At 38.1% G+C, this 19,006-nt stretch overlaps 1 protein-coding gene across 1 annotated transcript in view; it reads right to left on the bottom strand.

Annotated features, from left to right (window-relative positions):
* Positions 1-507: 507 nt before the first annotated feature.
* Positions 508-19,006, bottom strand: part of Fam199x (family with sequence similarity 199, X-linked) — a 33,538-nt gene continuing 15,039 nt past the window's right edge. Inside the window, exons 3-6 of the mRNA XM_038316845.2 lie at positions 12,752-12,901; positions 12,249-12,410; positions 10,532-10,798; positions 508-9,196 (exon numbers count right to left, since the gene is read on the bottom strand). Of these exons, the coding sequence (XP_038172773.1) occupies positions 9,026-9,196; positions 10,532-10,798; positions 12,249-12,410; positions 12,752-12,901 (750 nt within the window). The 3' untranslated portion in view covers positions 508-9,025. The remainder of the gene's footprint in view (positions 9,197-10,531; positions 10,799-12,248; positions 12,411-12,751; positions 12,902-19,006) is intronic.

Genomic DNA, 19,006 nt, shown 5'->3' with positions numbered 1-19,006 from the left:
ACAGCAAAGACATACTTCAAGTTACTGTGATCTATTATTCCCTTCCTGCTGCCTGGGAACTCAAATCATTCTATGATTTCTAACAACATACTAAGGAAAACAACTGAGACTTTGTTTCTATATAAAAGCAATAGATATCGTGCTTCAAAACACATGGGGGTCAAGGCCTGGGAATGTAGCTCAGTTGGTAGAGTGTTTGCCTAGCATGCACGAAGTTCTGGGTTCTATCCTATCACAGCATACAAACAGGCATGCTGGTGTATGACTGTAACCCCAGTGCTCAGATGGTGAGATGGAGGCGGGAAGATCAGAAGCTCATGGGTAGCATGCACTCCATAAAATTCTGTCATGAAAAGGGAGAGAAAAAGGAGAGGGCAGTGGCCAAGATACCACCAGAACTCAAGCAATAGAAAACGTAATTTTATATTAGGGTCAGCAACATGCAGAATTATTTTTGAACTTAGTAACAATAATGGTTATGTTTTTTATTGTAAATAAATAGACTACTTGACATTAGGAAGTATTTTTATAGATATGATTAAATACATGTGTGTATATATATATGTGTGTATATACATAAAGCATACACATATACATACAAGTATATGTTACAGAAGTACATTTATTTTTTACAAAATCAGACTGAGATGAAATTGTCACCTGGGTTTAGCTTTTGTAGCATTAGGGGCTGTTCTCATCCTATGGATCTCAACCCAGTGAATGACCCTTTCACAGTGGTTACCTGAGACCTTTAGAAAACACAGATATTTACATCACAATTCATAGCAGTAGCAAAATTACAGTTATGAAGTAGCATATATAGTGATTATAGCATTCTAGTGAATGTCATGCTAAAAAAAAATCAAGTGAGTGACATTGGACCTAAATCTAGTAACTGCCAGCCTATCATCAAGAAACCCAGATAATACATTATAATATTCCACTTACCATGAGGTGCAAACCAACAGCAAGAGGGTAGAATATTGTCAGGCTCAAGAAACAGTGCCTTTATTAGAATCTCCTCTCACAAGAATTAAGAGAAACACTGATCCTGTAGCTCACACTTCTATTTGTAAGAATAGTTTTACTAAATTAAATGTAATTACATCATTTCTGCTCTTTCCCCCTCCCATGCCTGACCCTCCCCTCCCTCCCAAATTCATGGCTTCTTCTTTAACCATTGTTGTTACATATACATATATCAACATATAATGCATCCTGCTGAGTCTCTTCACTGTTGCCTCCATGTTATTGTGGCTAGGGCTGAGCACTCGGTATTAGGCTGTCTTTAAAAAATGTCTGTACTTGGTTCCGTGTCCTAATACTGTCATTTACTGATTTATGTCAAAGGAAGAACTCACAGAGAAAGCTGCATGACAGCCTCTTTATAATAATAAAACTAAGAAATTGTGGGGTCAGGGGTACAGCTCAAGAGTAAGAGCATTAGTTTAACATGTTCTAGGGCCCAGGTTCAACCCTTACCAGCAAAACTAATCAACTAAAGAAATGTGCCTAATTTATCACCTTATTCAAACATTAACTTTCTCATAGTCAAACGAAATAGTATCGGAGAAATTCTTCCACTAAAACCACAAGCTTCCAACTCTGGCAGTGGTTTCATTATTTCTTTTTAAAGATTTATTTATTATGTATACAGTGTTCTGCCTGCATTCACACCTGCCCACCAGAAGAGGGCACCAGATCTCATTACAGATGGTTGTGAGCCACCATGTGGATACTAGGAATTGAACTCAGGACCTCTGGAAGAGCAGCCAGCGCTCTTAACCTCTGAGCCATCTCTCCAGCCCTTGGCAGTGATTTTAATGAAACAGAAAACCAAGTAAACTTCACTTCCCCTCCAGTCATTACCAGTTTTGTGGGCAGCAGCTCTTAGGCACTGAATACTATGTAGGATGATAATGACCACCAGAGCAACCATCAAATCTCGATAGCAGCTCTCTCCACAAGAATTCTCTGTGATTGTGGAACAGTTTTTAAAAATTGTTTGTTTTTTTGAGACAGGGTCTCTTTATATAGCCCAGGCTGTGCTAGAACTCACTCTGTAGCCCAGGCTGGCCTTGAACTCAGAGAGCCACCTGCCTCTGCCTCCCAAATGCTTGGATTGAAGGCATGTGCCACCACCATGCCCAACATTGTGGAACATTTCTCAGATTCTGTGTTTCCAAAATAAAAATCAGCCTAAAGCCACATGTGGGTATTTGGGCACTTGAAATACTGCTGCATGACTTAGGGAAAAAAATTGAACTTCATTTAATTTCAATTCATTTACACAGTCACATATGTCTAGTGCCTACCGTTAGGACAGTACAGCTATGGAGTACCTTAAAAAAGAAACACACACACACACACACACACACACACACATACAGGTTTTACTTAGTATCTAACATTTATTAAAAATGGAAGATTACAGACAGCATGAGTAAGACTGCCTTTTTCATTAAACAAGCTTAATTAATCTACCTTTGACTAATAAATGAACATAGTTACTAACAAAACATTCAGAGGATAAGTCTATGCCAATCTGTGAAACTTAAAAAAAAATTCCAAAGCAGAAAAGAACCATAGACGTCCCTCTAGTGGCAAGAAATAACATTGTTGATCAAAAAACAAAAGCAAACTAAAAACTTACACACAAAAAAACAAAAACAAAAATCAGATTGGCACCCGAATCTACACATACAACTAATCATAGACATTTCTTTTCTGGAAACTTAACTTTAAAAGGTTCTACAGCAATACATAAAGAAAATACATCGTTTTTGTCAACAACAACAAAAAAATCGAACTTATTTTCACTTATGGTGTGAATGATAATCTCTCTAGAAATCTGATCTCTTCAGAAAAAAATGTTTTACTCATGACTTTTGGGAGACTGAGACTCTCACAAAAGAAATTTGTAAAGTCCAATCAAACTGCCACCAACGATAAGGACAGTTGTCTGTTAGTGGTAAATGCTCAGGAATGGAACTTTGAGAGGAGCTGATTCGGAGTATACAGTAGTAATAGCAGTGGGGTTTTGAAAAGAGAGAATTAAGATGGAATGATTACCATAATTCTTAGAGACCAAAATGACTCATTTCATTCTGATATTGGGTTCAAAAGACAATTCTGCCACATAGCCAGCTTCAGTTATAATCATACATATTCGTTTAGACATAACAGCTAAAATATTTTCATGTGTGAGAAGGAACTCAACATAGAAACCAACTGTGCTCTATCGTCATCCCCTCCTCACATAGCTTTGAGAAAAACAACCAGGTTTTATATACACCGTAGTAGGTACAGAATGTACAGGAGACTGTCATATATACAAAAGTGCATTAATAGAATATATTTTGCAGGAATACAGGAAAAAGTCCTGGTTAACAATCTGATACTTTACAGTATTTAAGACTACTTGCAGATTCTCTGAACCAGTCACCTTCCTACTACTTTGGTTATGATATTGATACTACATACCTAATTTTTGAAAATTGGGGGAGCCCCACAATTTGCAACTCTTAACCGTCTGTGAAATGTTTTACATGTACTTGTGTTTATTGTTATATTGTTATTTTTGGCAACAGTCCTATTAAATTGCTAACACAAAGATTTATGAATAATACTTTTATCTAAGCTACTCAAACAGGAAATTAATTTCACCCACTACAGGAAGAGACACTACCAGCTCCATTCTCTAAAAGCCTCGAAATCTCAATGTAAACCTAAAAGGTCAGCTTCAGTTTAAGAACAAGCAACTTTACAGAACAAGCCATGGCTGTTCTTCTGAACAATTCAGCATCTTAAGTGTGTACTCATCACCTGTACACATTGATTCTACAATTACCTTGACATAGTCAAAACAGATATGTATTAATTAAGCAATTCTTCCTTTTTCCACCCCATACATCACCACAAAAAAGAACACATATCTCCACAGGTTCCATTCACCACAAAGATGTAACAGAAGAAACCTGACAATAAAGAAAAACTACTACATACTGAAATCAGCGAAGACCACACTGGTTTTTCTGAGTTTGGCATGAATGTCAAATTAAAATGCAATTTGCCATTGTCTGGTCTAGGTTAAAACATCAATAATCTCAATTCAAAAAATCATGGGGCAGGAAGCTGCAAACAAATTTAGTATTTAAGAAATGGAAATTAAATCATAGTGAGACAATCTGGACCTTAAGCTATGCCATGCCACTGCCTTACTCTTAATAGCCAGTTATAAGACATTTCAGACTTCCCGCTAAGCCTCATAGAGAACGAGAACGTAAATTATTTTTCAAAGACCAAATTTAAATATTCCAAGGACTGTGTTCCAAATACTACTCTGACAGAAATGCCTAGCTCAAAATACCCAAGAGGTCTTACACATTTAATAATGTTCAGTTTTAAGATAAAATTTATTCCACTGTATTAAGTTTAAAACTACTGCAAAGTTACCATACTAGATTTTTACTCAAATATTTATTTCCTAAAAGTCCCTTTCAAGACGCAATTTACCTCTAACTTAAATATGTTGAATGTCAACGAATTCAACATCCACACTACTATTGAACACAAAAGAACTATACTATCAGCTAAGTCAAACTGACTTCACCCTCCATCAATTCCAAAGAAGAATTCTTAAAGACAGAGCGCTAAGAGGTAATTTGTTAAAAAGGAGAGAGGACAGGGTGACCTGATGAATACACAGAGGAGCTCAATGAATCCCTAACATTAAAAGAAGAAACACCTTGCTCTATAATCTTGGTTCTAGAGTTTTGTCTAGACCCTAAAAATTCTTTCATGATATATGTTAGCTAGTTTAAAAAGGTACACTCCCCAGACATGTCTGCGTCCCAAAACCCAGAGAAGCTAAGGGGAAAGCATCACAAGTTCCAGACCAGCCTGGACAACATAGCAAGTTCAAGGCTAGCCTGAAGTATATAGGGAGACCTGTCTTAGAAAGAAGAAGGAAAGAAAAAGTATCCTGGCCTCAGACATTTTTCTCCAGTGGAAAAAAACAATACATTAATCAAAACTTTACATAAATGCAAGGCTCTTCAATAATCTTGTGGATCAAAACTAGTTTTACACAATTGTGTCTAAGATTTGAAGGTTTTTGCATCATTTGATACTCTGTGACTACTACTATTGGTAAGTTTTGCTTACTAATATCCAAACACCATGAGCATTATATGAACCAAATTATAACATTCTGATATTTGAGTTTGGAAAAGCCTGATATTGATGAAAATGTCAAAGTTCACCACCTTTAAGGCACATGAGGCTAAGAGAAGCCATGGAAAAAAAAAGTCTGCTACGAGAACCCAAAACAAACAAGACTTCTATAGTGTTTATGTAGTAACATTTTTGGCTTAAATATGAAGATATACAATAAATTTTACAATTTTTAAAGCTCATCAGAATCTGGATATCTTTATACAATAATTTCTTATAATTTTTCCTTTTGAGGGAATTTACCACTTTTAAAAGCTAAAAAATGAGATGTCTACGCACACTATAGGTCATTATTTGATAAGTCAGCTTTTGGGATTTAATTCAGCAATATCTAACTTACCCACCAAACAGAGGAACTGAATAAAGCTGCCACTATCTACCAAAGGTGAATAAAAAGTTTCATTTTACTCTATGTTCTTGGTAAGACAGAATAAACCAGCCCGTTACAACCTACCACATTCTAGAACACTGCCTTCCTTTAATCATTTGCAAAACTGTATAAAAATACATGCCATTTAGCTTAACTCACTACACCCACTTTTAAAAGCTGCAACAAGGACTGACATAGTCTTCCAAGGTCTCTAATAAAGTCTGGATAAATCTGTAAAGAGGAGACTTATTCGCTCCACCGTCAGCTTTGTACAGAAGATAACCAACATTGGAGCAAATTTGGGACTTCTCATTCATTCACCAATTTATCCATACATATTTATAATCTACTTTGATCATATTTACCTACCATCTTTTGCCCCCCCCATTCCCTTTTTACTAGATCCTTTCCCCTTCCCAAAGTGTCCCCTTCTAATTTCTTAATTTGCATTTTATTAAATCTAGACTTCACATGTAAAAAAAACCCCACAATGTTTGTCTTTCTGAGTCTGCCTTACTTTGTTTAATGTGACAATCTCCATCTAGTTCCATCTGTTTTCTTGCAAATGACATAATTCCAGTCTTCTTTATGGCTAAATGCAACTATGCTCTGTGTGACACATTTTCTTTATTCATCTGCCGATAAGCATCTATTTATTGGCTATTGGGAACTATACTGTGAGAAACATGGAAATATAAGTATTCCTGCCATATGCTGAATTCATTTATTTTGAGCATATACTCAGGAATGGTATAGCTGGATAATATAGTTCCATTCATAATTTTTTAAAAAAAGAACTTCCATATTAATTTCCACTGGTACAGCCGTTCTGTATTCTCCCTAGCAGATCCTTCCTACCCTCCCCTACCCCGTCTCTACTCTCACCAGTATTTGCTTTTGGCTTCCTGGATGATAGCTGTTCTGACTGGAATGAGATAGACTCTCAACAGTTTTGATTTGCATTTCCCTGATTTGCCTTTTAATTAACTGATTATGTAGGCTTTCCATTGAAAACGAAAGAAAAGATACTGACTTGAATTTGTTTTAAATAGACCCTACAGAGATAGCAGAGTTAATAAATCACCACCCATTCCAACAATTCTCTCTCAGCCACATGAAACGTCCTGACAGATAACAGCCTTTTTGTGATATAGCTTCTATTTTGGAAGGAAAGAGAAAGACTTTAATCTTTTAAATCATAAACAAGTCCAAGAGTTCCACTTTTTGCTTTTAAATGAAAGTATTTTCAATCTCCTCCAAATAGAGTTTATATTCTGGTTCTAATGTATAGAGTGAATAGACTCACAAAAAATTTTATGACATATTTCTATAAATATGCAAACTTTTATAGTTTAAAAATCTGCCAATGGCACTTTGGTAAACTTATTCAATAGTGACTTAAGTTAAATCTAAGTTAACAAGACTACATGATTCTTGGGAGCATAGAGAAATTGGTCTTAAAATTATATCCTGAACCAGTTTTGCATTTTCCTCAAATAAACAGTTGGCAACTATATGATGGATAAATGCTGCTCTGCATCTCAGTGTTACCCATCTTCCTCAGAGAACAGGAAGAGAAGAGCATGCACCAGCTCCTTGGTGCGATTTTGCTACTAAGGGAAGGCAGCTGGTTTAGATGCATTTGCTTCTCTTCTCTGTTCTATTTCTGTGCTTGGAAGGGAAAACAGAGCACACGTTTCATCAATTATTCTAGGGTCTGACCCCGAGATCTCTTTGGTCCCTCTAAACTAGAGTACCAAAGTAGGTGGGAGGAAAATCAGAACTATTCCTCGAGCTGAAAGCACACAGCCATTCTTTTACTTTAGGAGGCCGGACCACAGACCTCAGCAATGCTGCAAGGCACTAATCTTTACTCTCAGTTTCAATTCTTTAGCCTTCAAGGAAGCAAACTAAAACTTTTAAAGGTATACAAAATTTCAGTAGCACCATGCAGCCCAGGCTGGCTTTGAACTTGTCATCCCACCTCATGCTTGGATTAACAACAGTGTGTACCAACACACCAGGATTAAATTTTCACCTTGAATTTAGTCAAATTTAAGCCCTTATACCAAATGAAAATGAAGGAAATTTAAGTTGTCAATCTTTTTGAAGAACTAAACTTAAATACTGTCGAGAGCCTATCAACCTCTGAACTGTAGTCTTTTCGAAACATTGATTACATGATCAGTTTGCCTTCCAAATGCTGTCATAAAAATGAAAGTCAGAAAGCAAGTCACCTGTCAGTCTCCGTTTCTATCTTCTCTAGCCCATGTGAATGCCTGAACACGTGGTAAAGGAATCAGACTATTTCTAAGTTCATGATCATGAATTCTTTGAAAACATTAAAGAAACTCCATGATTTCACATTTAGACTTAGAGTCCTATCAGGAACCCACAAAGGTGCTTTCTACAGTCCTCTCTCAGCGCTTTCTGCAGGTTGGTAGAACTCTAAGTGGTTTCGCGGTTAAGGAACATTAGCCTGTTCATATGCTTGCAAGCTGGCAAATGAAATATATAAAATTGGAGATGTTCTGCATAAAAATCTGGGATTTTTCTGATAGAGAGCAATAGATAAATAATCTAGTTTGGAGATTATCTGACAGCCTAAAATGTAAGGATGCAATGGGAAAGTTTGATATGCTACCACTGTTTAGTTGGAATCTCCATTTGAAAATTAATCAACAAGGCATTTAGTCTAAAATTTTGCTAGTGTAGCCATTATTTTCTTAGTAGTTATTACTTGAAGAAATGATTCTCACTTGACATAAAGTACAGAAAGATAAAAAAAGACCACATCTAACTGAAAAAGATTAGGGCCTTTACTTATACCTTAGTATTAATACTTAATGAAAACGGAACTAAACCTAATGAAGGCACTATTGTAAATAGCAATGCATGACTTATGCGCACCCTCACCTCAAAGATTTGCCCCTAGGAACTGATAATTATATTATGGCCCTCTTGAAAAATTAAACTAAGAAATCTTATCATTAAGAAGGGAACTGAATTACAGATGCTACACATAGTGACAAACAATTTGTCATCTATACATGGACATCCCCTAAACTGCAAATGTACTAGTCTTTGAAAAGCCCATTTAATCACCACAAAGTTAAAATAGTTAAGACATTTACCAGTGATTCTTAAATCAGAATGTGCATGAGAATAATCTGGCATTGGTTAAAACACAGTGCTGCCCCAAATCCACACGGCCTATGGGTCTGGAATGGGGCTCAAATGCGATTCTAACATCTTTTCGGGTGATGCTGAAGCTGCAGGTACTGGGACTACCCTCTGCTAACCACTGGCCTAAATGATTAATGGTACATCAGCACAACCCTAACCAAACTTCTGGTCAAGATGCATGTAAGCCAATGAGAACAGAACAATGCTTACAAGACTGCTGATAGATTTACCCTATTACATTAAAACATCAACATCTGCTTCGTGGTCTTCCTCAGTCACTTTCAAGGACAGCACCTCTTCATTGAGGAAGAGCCCACTGAGCCTCTCCTTCCGGGCCTGCCTCTGCTCCTTCAGCTGCCTCTTGCGGAAGGCCTTCTGCTGTAGCTTTCGCTGCTTGGATCGCTTCTGTCAAAGTGAAAAGTACAAAGTCAGTAAGGCTTAGACACTGCTGTATGCAGCCCAGGGTTATGTGGCTCAAATTCTCTATTTTCTACATTTTAGGAGCTGCTCAAGTTTCTCTGCAGAGTGATTCTTATACCAACAAGTAATACATCAGCTTAGATGTAAAAAAAAATAAGATTCTATTTTTATTGTATCTGACTAGTGATTCTTGTGGCTAGCAAGGGCTGATTCTTTATTGTTTGAGCTAGCTATGGACAACAAAATACTGTCAAGAATTTGTATTTTTAAAATTCAATTAGGGTAAAATGGCATCATCACAGCAAAAACAAAATGCTAGAGTACAATACTGGATTATAAAATGCAGAAAACATTGTCCAAATCCCCAATGCTATGTTTTCAAGGTACATTTTACCCCAGAATACTAAAAATCTCCCAATGGCTACAAAGGAATCATGCCTTCCTAATATCAGGCAAATGCTAGCTTAAAAGCCTATTAGGAAACCTGAATCCTTATCACTGGTAAACTAATACCAAAAAAAGAACCACGAATTCAGTGAAATCCCTTGGTGACCATCAAAGATGGTTGTTTCTTCTACTTTGACAAAATCAAGCAAAACAAAACAGGGGGAGGAATCACTGTGTATCTTCTGATCACTGGATTTCCAAAGAGTTAAAGAGATTCTCTCATCTTTAAATGGGCTCTACTCTGTGCCACTGCAAGGAACCATACATACTCCCACGCTGAGCCACATAACCATTCCATATGTACTTCTACTTCCTTTTACAAGTGCCCAACAATAAAATTTCAACAATAAAAGTTTCAACAATAAAAGAATAGAACTAGATTACAGAAAGCCTTACTTTTTCCTTAGTCAAGGAACGGTAGGAACAGTTAAGGTTAAAACATCAAGAAAATTCACACACACACACACACACACACACACACACACACACACACACCGCATGCATAAACAAACACACACCAAAGGCATACACAACAGTTTTAGAAGCTAATAGATGGCAACATTAGCAACATAGTGAGATTTGCTCAGTAGTGAGTTGCAATCTTGAGAGTAAGCTGTTATTTTCCTATTTCTAGTATTTCTTACTGAAAGGGAACATCAAAACTGAAAGACTGAAGGCAGCATGGTAGTGCGTGAAGAGTATCTGAAAGCACTCGAGCTTTCTTCAACAGCGGAGCACTCTGATTGTTCAATCAAAACCAAGACCCACAGGCATCCAGAGAGTGGAGCAATTTTTAGTTTGCAGAAGATTGAAACGAAAGCGTCCTAATGTTAATATTGAAAGGTAAAGTTCTGTATTGAATAGACATTTTACTTTTGAATCCCGAATCCGCTCTGCTGCACTCGCAGACAGGTTGCTGTCACTGTGTGCTCGACTCATGTTGGCACTGGAGTTTGAAGCAGAGTTTCCAACACTGGACCCACTGCTGCTTGCAGAACTGACCATGCTGGCACTGCTGCTGCTGGCGCTGGCACTGGCACCGCTCACGCCACTGGTGCTTGCACAGCTGAAGTTGCTTCTCTTCCAGGCCTCCCTTGTAGGCCGCTGACGAGGGCTATGCTCCTTGATATAGTTTCTGACCTTAGGACACATGGACAAGCACTGGTAAGAATTGCACCTTGATACTCCACCCTCAAGATGGTGGAGGAAAAAACTCACAGTGTGTTCAATCTGAACGATGCAGAGATGCATAAAAGAGGCAGAACAGAAGCTAATAAAAAACACCCAAATATAGAAATGAATACCAAATCAGATGTATTAGTTCTAGCACTTGGAAGGCCGAGGCAGAGGGTTGCAACTAGTTCTGCCCAGTCTGAGCTTAATAGTGCATTCTAGGCCAGTCTAGACTATTGATTGGGACTGTTTCAAAACAATACACAAGAGAGGGGCAGGGGAGGAACAGCACGAGGAAAGGAAGGGAAGGGAAGAAGGGAGGAGAAGGACAACCACAATACCAGAAGGGGTCAAAACTCCAGCAAACACAAAGACCTATATTTTAAAAATATAAAAATTATTTAGCAAATTCTATTGGCCTTTAGAATTTGAATTTTGAGAAAATAACACTGAAGGAGAAACAACAAAATCAAACAAATGTGGTTACACTAAAAATGAGGTAAGCATATTAATGATTCCTTTTCTGACTCGTGTACATTTCCCCCTAAATTTTGCGAAGGGGACAATGGCACCTGGTTTTATTTTATTTTTTTCGAGACAGGGTTTCCCTGTAGTTTCTAGAGCCTGTCCTGGAACTAGCTCTTGTAGACCAGGCCGGCCTCGAACTCAGAGATCCGCCTGCCTCTGCCTGGCACCTGGTTTTAAATGCAACACATCAACTTACCACACTAAAGAAACTAGCAGAAATGGGGGGAAATATTTCGTTTTGAGAAATGAGAATTTTCAAATGCCAAATGCAAGACACCAGAGGCAGAGAATTAAGAGCCTTTCTATTAGAGCACGCATGAGAGAAAAGGTGCAGCAAAACTGTTATTTGGAAGGGATCGTAAATGTACAGAGTAAAACACTGGAGGAAAGGTCCCTCAGATGTCACTCTGTGCAGGCTGTTATTCCACAAGGCGACTCAAATCTCTCGGCACACATGCCTGGCCACATAAAACTCTTCTTAAGTAGGACTAGGGAGGTTTCAGTTTTTGTTTTGGCTTTGAGACATTCAGGATCCCAGATATTCCAGGCTGGCCCTGAAGTCTTTAACAAATCAAAGATGACCCTGAACTTGTGATCCTCCTAACTCTACATCCCAAGTGCTATGATTACAGACGTGTGCCACTACTCCAGGTCATTTTCTTTCCTTTTTCTTCGCAGTCCTGGGGACTGAATTCAGGGCTCTGTACATGTTACCCTCTAGCCCTGAGCTACAAGTCTTAGCTCAGCATCAGTGCTTCCTAATGTTCCATCTCACAGCAAGGATTCTGGTCTTGATAATATATGAGTATGCACATGATTCACATAGGCCTACACTTCATAAGATGGTGGCATCTTCAGTAGATAAACAGTGTACATTTACTTTTCATACCTGCTTCAGTTTTTCATCTGTGAGACAGTTAAGTTCAATAATGAACTCACTGTCAGTAGGGGAGATCTGAGCAGAAGGATCAATGATTTTAATAATATCAAGTTGCTCCCGAAGGCCCATCTCAGTACTGACTTTACGGCTCAGATACTCAATATATTCCACCTATGTGAAGAAAAATAACAACAAACAATATCAGTGTTAATACATGACTTTTACTATGTGAATTATAACACAACTTAGACGTTAGAAGAATTATTTTGCCCAAGGCTCCAATGAAGCACCAACTGCTGTCTGAATAGGAAAGCTACTAATTTCTTATGATCATTGCTAAGATGTCCTAATTTCATTTGCTTACTAGAAAAAGTTAAAGCTCAATTTCAGAATTATTAAGCAATTCACACAATTCGGGGGCTACAAAGAGGTAATTAAAGGAGGTTTCACATTTCTCTCCACACAAGCTTTATTCCACATCCACTTTAAATTAAGAATGCCAGCATGTTTACCTGCTCGTCATTTGTCATTGCACTCCAAGCAAGTTCATCTAGATTCCGGTGCTTGTTTTTCTTTTTAGGAAGCAGGCAAGGTGAACTGGGGATACTGGGTATGACGTCAGAAAGTACATCACTTCCACTGGCAATGTCACTGCCTGGTAACTTTAGAAAAGTAAGAAGTACAGGGGTTAAAGAAAGTAAAACTTGAAAACTGGTTTTTAAATATGGCGACACATTTTAGGCATCAATTAAAGTTATTTTAGTCAGCCACGGCTGGTTACATATGCAGGTAATCCCCATACTCAGGAAGTAGAGAGTGGACGATCAGTGCTCTAAGGACAGTCACTATAGAGCTGAATCGTCAGTCTCAGGTCACCCTAAGGTATAGAAGATCATGTGTCAAAAACAAAATAAAATTTACTTCAATACATGACTAAGGCAAATATACAATCAGGATCTTTCAGGCAGATTAATATTGAACCATACCTATTTTATACAAAAGGACCAACATCAGGATATTCTCTTTGAAGATATCCCATGAAAGTGTACTTTCCAAAACGCATAAGTCATAAATATGAATTACTAAAATGCTAGTTTATGTTTCAATACTACTAAGGTTTTTAATTTATAGCCACAATATCATCAGAGCCCTAGAACATGAGTAAGAAGTGCTGATCTCCATCACAGGAGGCCTAAGTGCTCTGCCATCAACTGAAGTAATTTTTTTAAAATATTTATTTATTTATTATGTATACAGTATTCTGTCTGTGTGTATGCCTGCAGGCCAGAAGAGGGCACCAGACCCCATTACAGATGGTTGTGAGCCACCATGTGGTTGCTGAGAATTGAACTCAGGACCTTTGGAAGAGCAGGCAATGCTCTTAACCTCTGAGCCATCTCTCCAGTCCCCAACTGAAGTAATTTAAAGTATGCTATTGATATAAAGCAAAAACTCTTTCAAGAATGGAAATACTAGAAAACAAAGCAAGAAAATAGATGTGTAGAGAAAACAATGTGTAGAGAAAGGATAAATAAAAACTAAACCCCAGAACACAGAAAAATCAAATAAAATCCATTTAAAGAAAGACAAGTATCAAGAATGTATTGCCTCTAAAAAGAGTGGATTAAATAGCTTCATTAATATACACTTCATAAACAAAAACTACACAGCATATAATTTGATGTATTTGAACATGTATCTACGAAACCAAAACATGTCACATCAAGGTGGTAAGTATATAAATATCCTCTAAAATTAGTTAATTTAATGCAGTATTTTTAAGATACTAATAAAAAATAGGTAATTTTTTTCCTTTCTTAGCAAATTTCAAAGAATATTTTCATGATTACAAGCTATATCAACTATTATTGGTCTTTTGGTATTCAGAATTTGCAACCACATTTGGCTCTGAATGATTTCTAGGCCTTGAATTTTCAAACAGAACAGAACTTTAGTACTAAAAACTATTGCTTTCGTATGTATTTAAGATGCTAATACACACACGACACTATAATAGGTATAGGGGAGTGAACAGAGTAAAATCATGCTCATTACACTAAAATTTTATACAACACAATACCATCCATTTACAAATGCAAAATGCAGCACAAGGTGGATGTAAAAACAGACAGATCCTTGGGGCTCACTGGCCAGTGAGCCTAGATTAAGGTCAATTAATTAGAGATGATATCTCAAAAGATGTGGATATTCCTGAGATTGATCTCTAAATTCCGCATGCTCTCGCTCTCTCTCATCACCCCACCTCTCCCTCTCTCCCTCTCTCCCTCTCTCTCTCTCTCTCTCTCTCTCTCTCTCTCTCTCTCTCTCTCTCTCTCTCTCACACGCGCGCGCACACACACACACACACACACACACACACACACACACACACCTAAAAATAGCTAATACTTGGGCTGGAGAGACGACTCAGTGATTAAAAGTACTTGTTGCTCTTGAGAGGACCCTGATTCCCAACACACACATGGTGGTTCACAACCATCTGTAACTCCAGTTCCAGGCATCAGGCATGCACACAATACACAGACTTATATGCACACAAAACACTCACAGAAACATAAACTAAATAAAGCTAAAAAATACAAAAAATTCAACTTTCAAAGTTTAGTAAACTTTTCTTTGAATCTTTGGAGACTATCTCTTTGGGATCAGACTATATGATAAGCACTTAAATTCACATCTTTGGTTTTGTCTGGTGTGGGAGATGAGGAGATATAAAAAACGTTATGAATAATAATTTTGCTATTTTTTTAGGAAAAATTTAAAACACCCTAGAACACAAAACCTAGTTCCATTGCTCACTAGAGCTAAGATCTTGTATAACTTTTTATTTAATGGCTGATTTTCTTTTTGAGAGAAGATCTCACGCTGTATGTCAGGCCACATGGAACTCTCAATATATAGACTAGGCTGCCTTGTTCCTCCTGCTTCAGCCTCCCAATACTGCAATTACAGGGATCTGGCATCATACCTAGTGATCTTGGGTGATTTGGATAATTTGAGTCAGTCTTCAACCATGGTTTCTGAGACCACTAAAAAGGTAGTAAAAGTCCTTATAGAATGTGTGCCAAAGTGGTATTTAATGACTTCAGAGGGACAGAAAAAGACATTTGGGAAAGAAAAATAATTTAGTAAAACCACAGATGGCAAAAACACAGGGTAAGGGAAAAAAAACACGACATAAACAAAAAAAGAAGTCAGGCGTGGTATAGCGCACCTCTAATCCCAGCACAAAGGAGGCAGAGGCAGGAGGGTCTCTGTGAGTTTGTAGCCAGTCTAGTCTATACAGTGAGCTCTCTAGGACAGGTGGGGCTATGTAGAAAGACTCTGTCTTGAAATGAATGAAAAATTTTATTTTAAAAAAGAAGGAAAATTATTGCTGAGGATCGGGACAACGGAAGAACTAGAAGCACTCTATGTCATACAGGAGCGGACGGACACAAAACGTTTTCCAAGTGACAGTATCTTGAGGAAACAAAACAGAATGAAGAATGATTGGAACGAAACATGAAGCCTTTGCCGTGATCGTGCCTATCCTCTAACAAGCATCAACAGGAAAAACAGATGACTATAAAAGTTTAGAAGAGAAACGAAAATGTATAAATCGTTTAGGAACTTTCATTGCTCTCTGCTTACTGGCTACTGATGCTATAGCTGCCTTGAGAGTCTGCTTCCAGGAATTACCCACCGCTAGGGAGTCCACCCTCAAAGTAGAAAAATAAAGCCTTCCTTAAGAAAAAAGAGCTGTTTGGAAACTGGCTGGTTAGCAAGGAGTCCAATATTCAGACCAGAGAAAAATAGTTCACAACCATATAACCCACACAGGATGGTACACTCAAAGACTTCAAATATTAATAATTCTAACTCAATACACCTATTCTAAAATTAAGGGGGGAAATAGTATCCAATGAGACTCGAAGAACTAGTGACCAAATCCAAAGTAGGACACAAATTCATTGCATTCACATAAGCCAGGCAATCTGGACTTCAGTATGAAAGAAGAAGATGGTGCAGTGTGGGGTGTAGGTAACAGGAAAATGGCGGGTGTGCAAATATACTCTCAATAGACAACAGTCATTATTCATCATACTGTAAGATATGTCACAAAGGCTCATGCACCTTTTCCATGAGAAGGCAATTTTTGGAAGTGACATCACTCACTGATCAAGGACTCAGCATTTCAGATAATGGGTTACTATGAAATAATAAAGTCATTCAAGTGGAAATGTCAAATAGTCAATTGGACATATGGGACTAGAGTAGCAGCTATATAGCAGAATTAATTGTATGGGCGCTTGTATATTTATTAGGCCAGGAATTTCCCACTTTATAATTGATAAAGTATTTCAGAATAAAAAGGCTTAATGAGTTCCTATCCTATATTTTTATAGACCATATTCAATATATTTATACCATCATATTCAGTATATTTATGCCATAATCTGTAGCCGTGACACATGGAGAGGATTAAATCAAACCTCTGTCTTATTTTCTGTAAGTTTCAGCAGAATTCTGTAAGTAACCTCATTTCTCTAACAGCTGATGTGTAATTTCAAGTAACTCCTCTAGGTTTAAAGTATGACAGAATTACTTGCTCATTGCATCCTCTAAGCTTTCCTGCTCAACAGAAATGGTTTCTTAAATGCAACTTTCCAAAATATCTGTGAATCATACACATTAACTATTGTATCCCCAAAACATTTACTCAGAAGTTTAACTAGATGGAGGTTTTAACCACAAGAGTTAATGTAATTTTTAAACTCTAAAACAATAATTTTCAGTAAATTCTAACATAATTTGTAAGCACAATCTTGTATAATTTCCTTAATATTATTTTGAGATCTCACAAAGATAAGGAAGCGTTTTAAACTTCTCAGCATAGTTCAATGTTAAATATCCGTGAGCAGAGTGCCTATTCTCCAGTGGAAGAAGTGGAAAAAAAAGTCAATGAAATGATTCCTAATGATACTGCTTTATATATACAGTGAGAAATCTGCAACTGAAATTATGAAAAGAATGACACTTCCAAAAGTAAAATAAAGGATTTTTAAACAAATTTAACAAAGATTTGAATACTGAGAACTATAAGGCATCATTGAGAGAATTAAATAAAAACAATACCACTTTCATGAATTGGAATGTTGAAATTAAGACAGCAATCCTCCTCACAGGCTTAATGCAAACTGTACTAAAATTTCAACTGCTCTATTTTGTAGAAATAGAAAAACTGTCCTAAAATTTGTGTGGAATTACAAGGGACCCCCAAAATCCAAATAATCTTAATAAAGAACAAAAACACTGTGCGAGTTATCTGGCGACCACGGGCGGCAGAGGCTATAGCAGGCTGAGGCTGTAGCAGGCAGTGGCTGCTGTAGCCTACGCCTCCAGAGAAGCTCCCCTGTGGAGTGGGGCGCAGCGGAGGCTCAGTGCCAACCCAGGGGAGAGTTAAGCGCCCTGGGTTCCGGCAATGATGCTAGGAGATCCAGTGCCCCACGCGGCGACAATAGCAGAGGCCCCTAGTACAACATAAACTGGCCTTCCGGGGCCTGCCTTTGCGCCCACGGCGACGCGACGGGCGGCGGCCTCGGGGACAAAGGCGCTCCTGGAGGCGGTGGTGGCAACGCCAGAAGAAAGAAGCGGCCGCAGCCCAGCATCCCGAAGCCCTGTCCCGCAGGACAAGGCATGCGCAGAACCTGCGACTGTAGCTCTAGGGTCTCCTCCCCGCCAGCCTTCCCCGCCTGTTGCCTGCACCCCGAAAAGTTCGACCTCAGCCACCACAGCGCCAGAGGCGCGGACGGCGGACCATGGAACTCGAGAACATCACGGCCAACACTGCTACTGAAGGCTCCGTCAAAAGGATTTTAGCAGCCTTTGTGACAAGCAGCCAATAGGAAGACTTCTTTTCAGACAATTCTGTGATACAAAACCAGATCTAAAGAGATGCATTGAATTCTTGGATGCAGTGGCAGAGTATGAAGTTACCATTGAAGAGGAGCAAAGAGAGTTGGGGCTAGCCATCTTAGATTCTTACCACAGATACCTCCAGCTCTTGTGAAAAACTGTAAATGGAATCTGAAGCAGAATTCCTCCCCTAAAAATGTTTTCCAGGAATGTGCTGGAATTGTCTAAACCTATTTGAGTGAAACACCACTTGAAGAATACCAAGACAGTACACACTTCTGTCGATTTTTACAGTGGAAACGGTAGAAAGGCAGCCAGTAACAAAGAACACGTTCAGATGTTACAGAGTACTAGGAAAAGGTGGATTTGGAGAGCCCCTTTATCATTTGTATATAGGAGGCCTACTGATTTTTTTTAGTTGATTTTTGTATCCTGCCACATTACTGAACTTGTTTATCAGCTCTGAAACTGAGAAGTTTCTATAAAGCAAAGCACACAGTCACTATGACAAGAACGGCACCTTACAGAATAGGAAAAAAATCTTCACTAACCCCACATCAGAGAGAGGACTGATCTCCAAAATATATAAAGAACTCAAGAAATTAAACCTCAAATTACCAAATAATCCAATCAAAAATGGGGTACAGATCTAAACAGAGAATTCTCAACAGAAGAATTGCAGATGGCTGAAAGACACTTAAGGAATTGCTCAACATCAGAGAAATTAGCCATCAGGGAAATGCAAATTAAAATGACTCTGTGATACTCTGTAATCGTACACCAGTCCTAATGGCTAAGATAAAAAACACCAATGATAGCTTATGCTAGAGAGGATGCAGAGTAAAGGG

This window comes from Arvicola amphibius, chromosome X (assembly GCF_903992535.2).
Source record: "Arvicola amphibius chromosome X, mArvAmp1.2, whole genome shotgun sequence".
In the NCBI taxonomy this organism is placed as follows: Eukaryota; Metazoa; Chordata; class Mammalia; order Rodentia; family Cricetidae; genus Arvicola; species Arvicola amphibius.
Note: the sequence above shows the minus strand (reverse complement) of the source record. Positions and strands in the feature narration are given on the sequence as shown.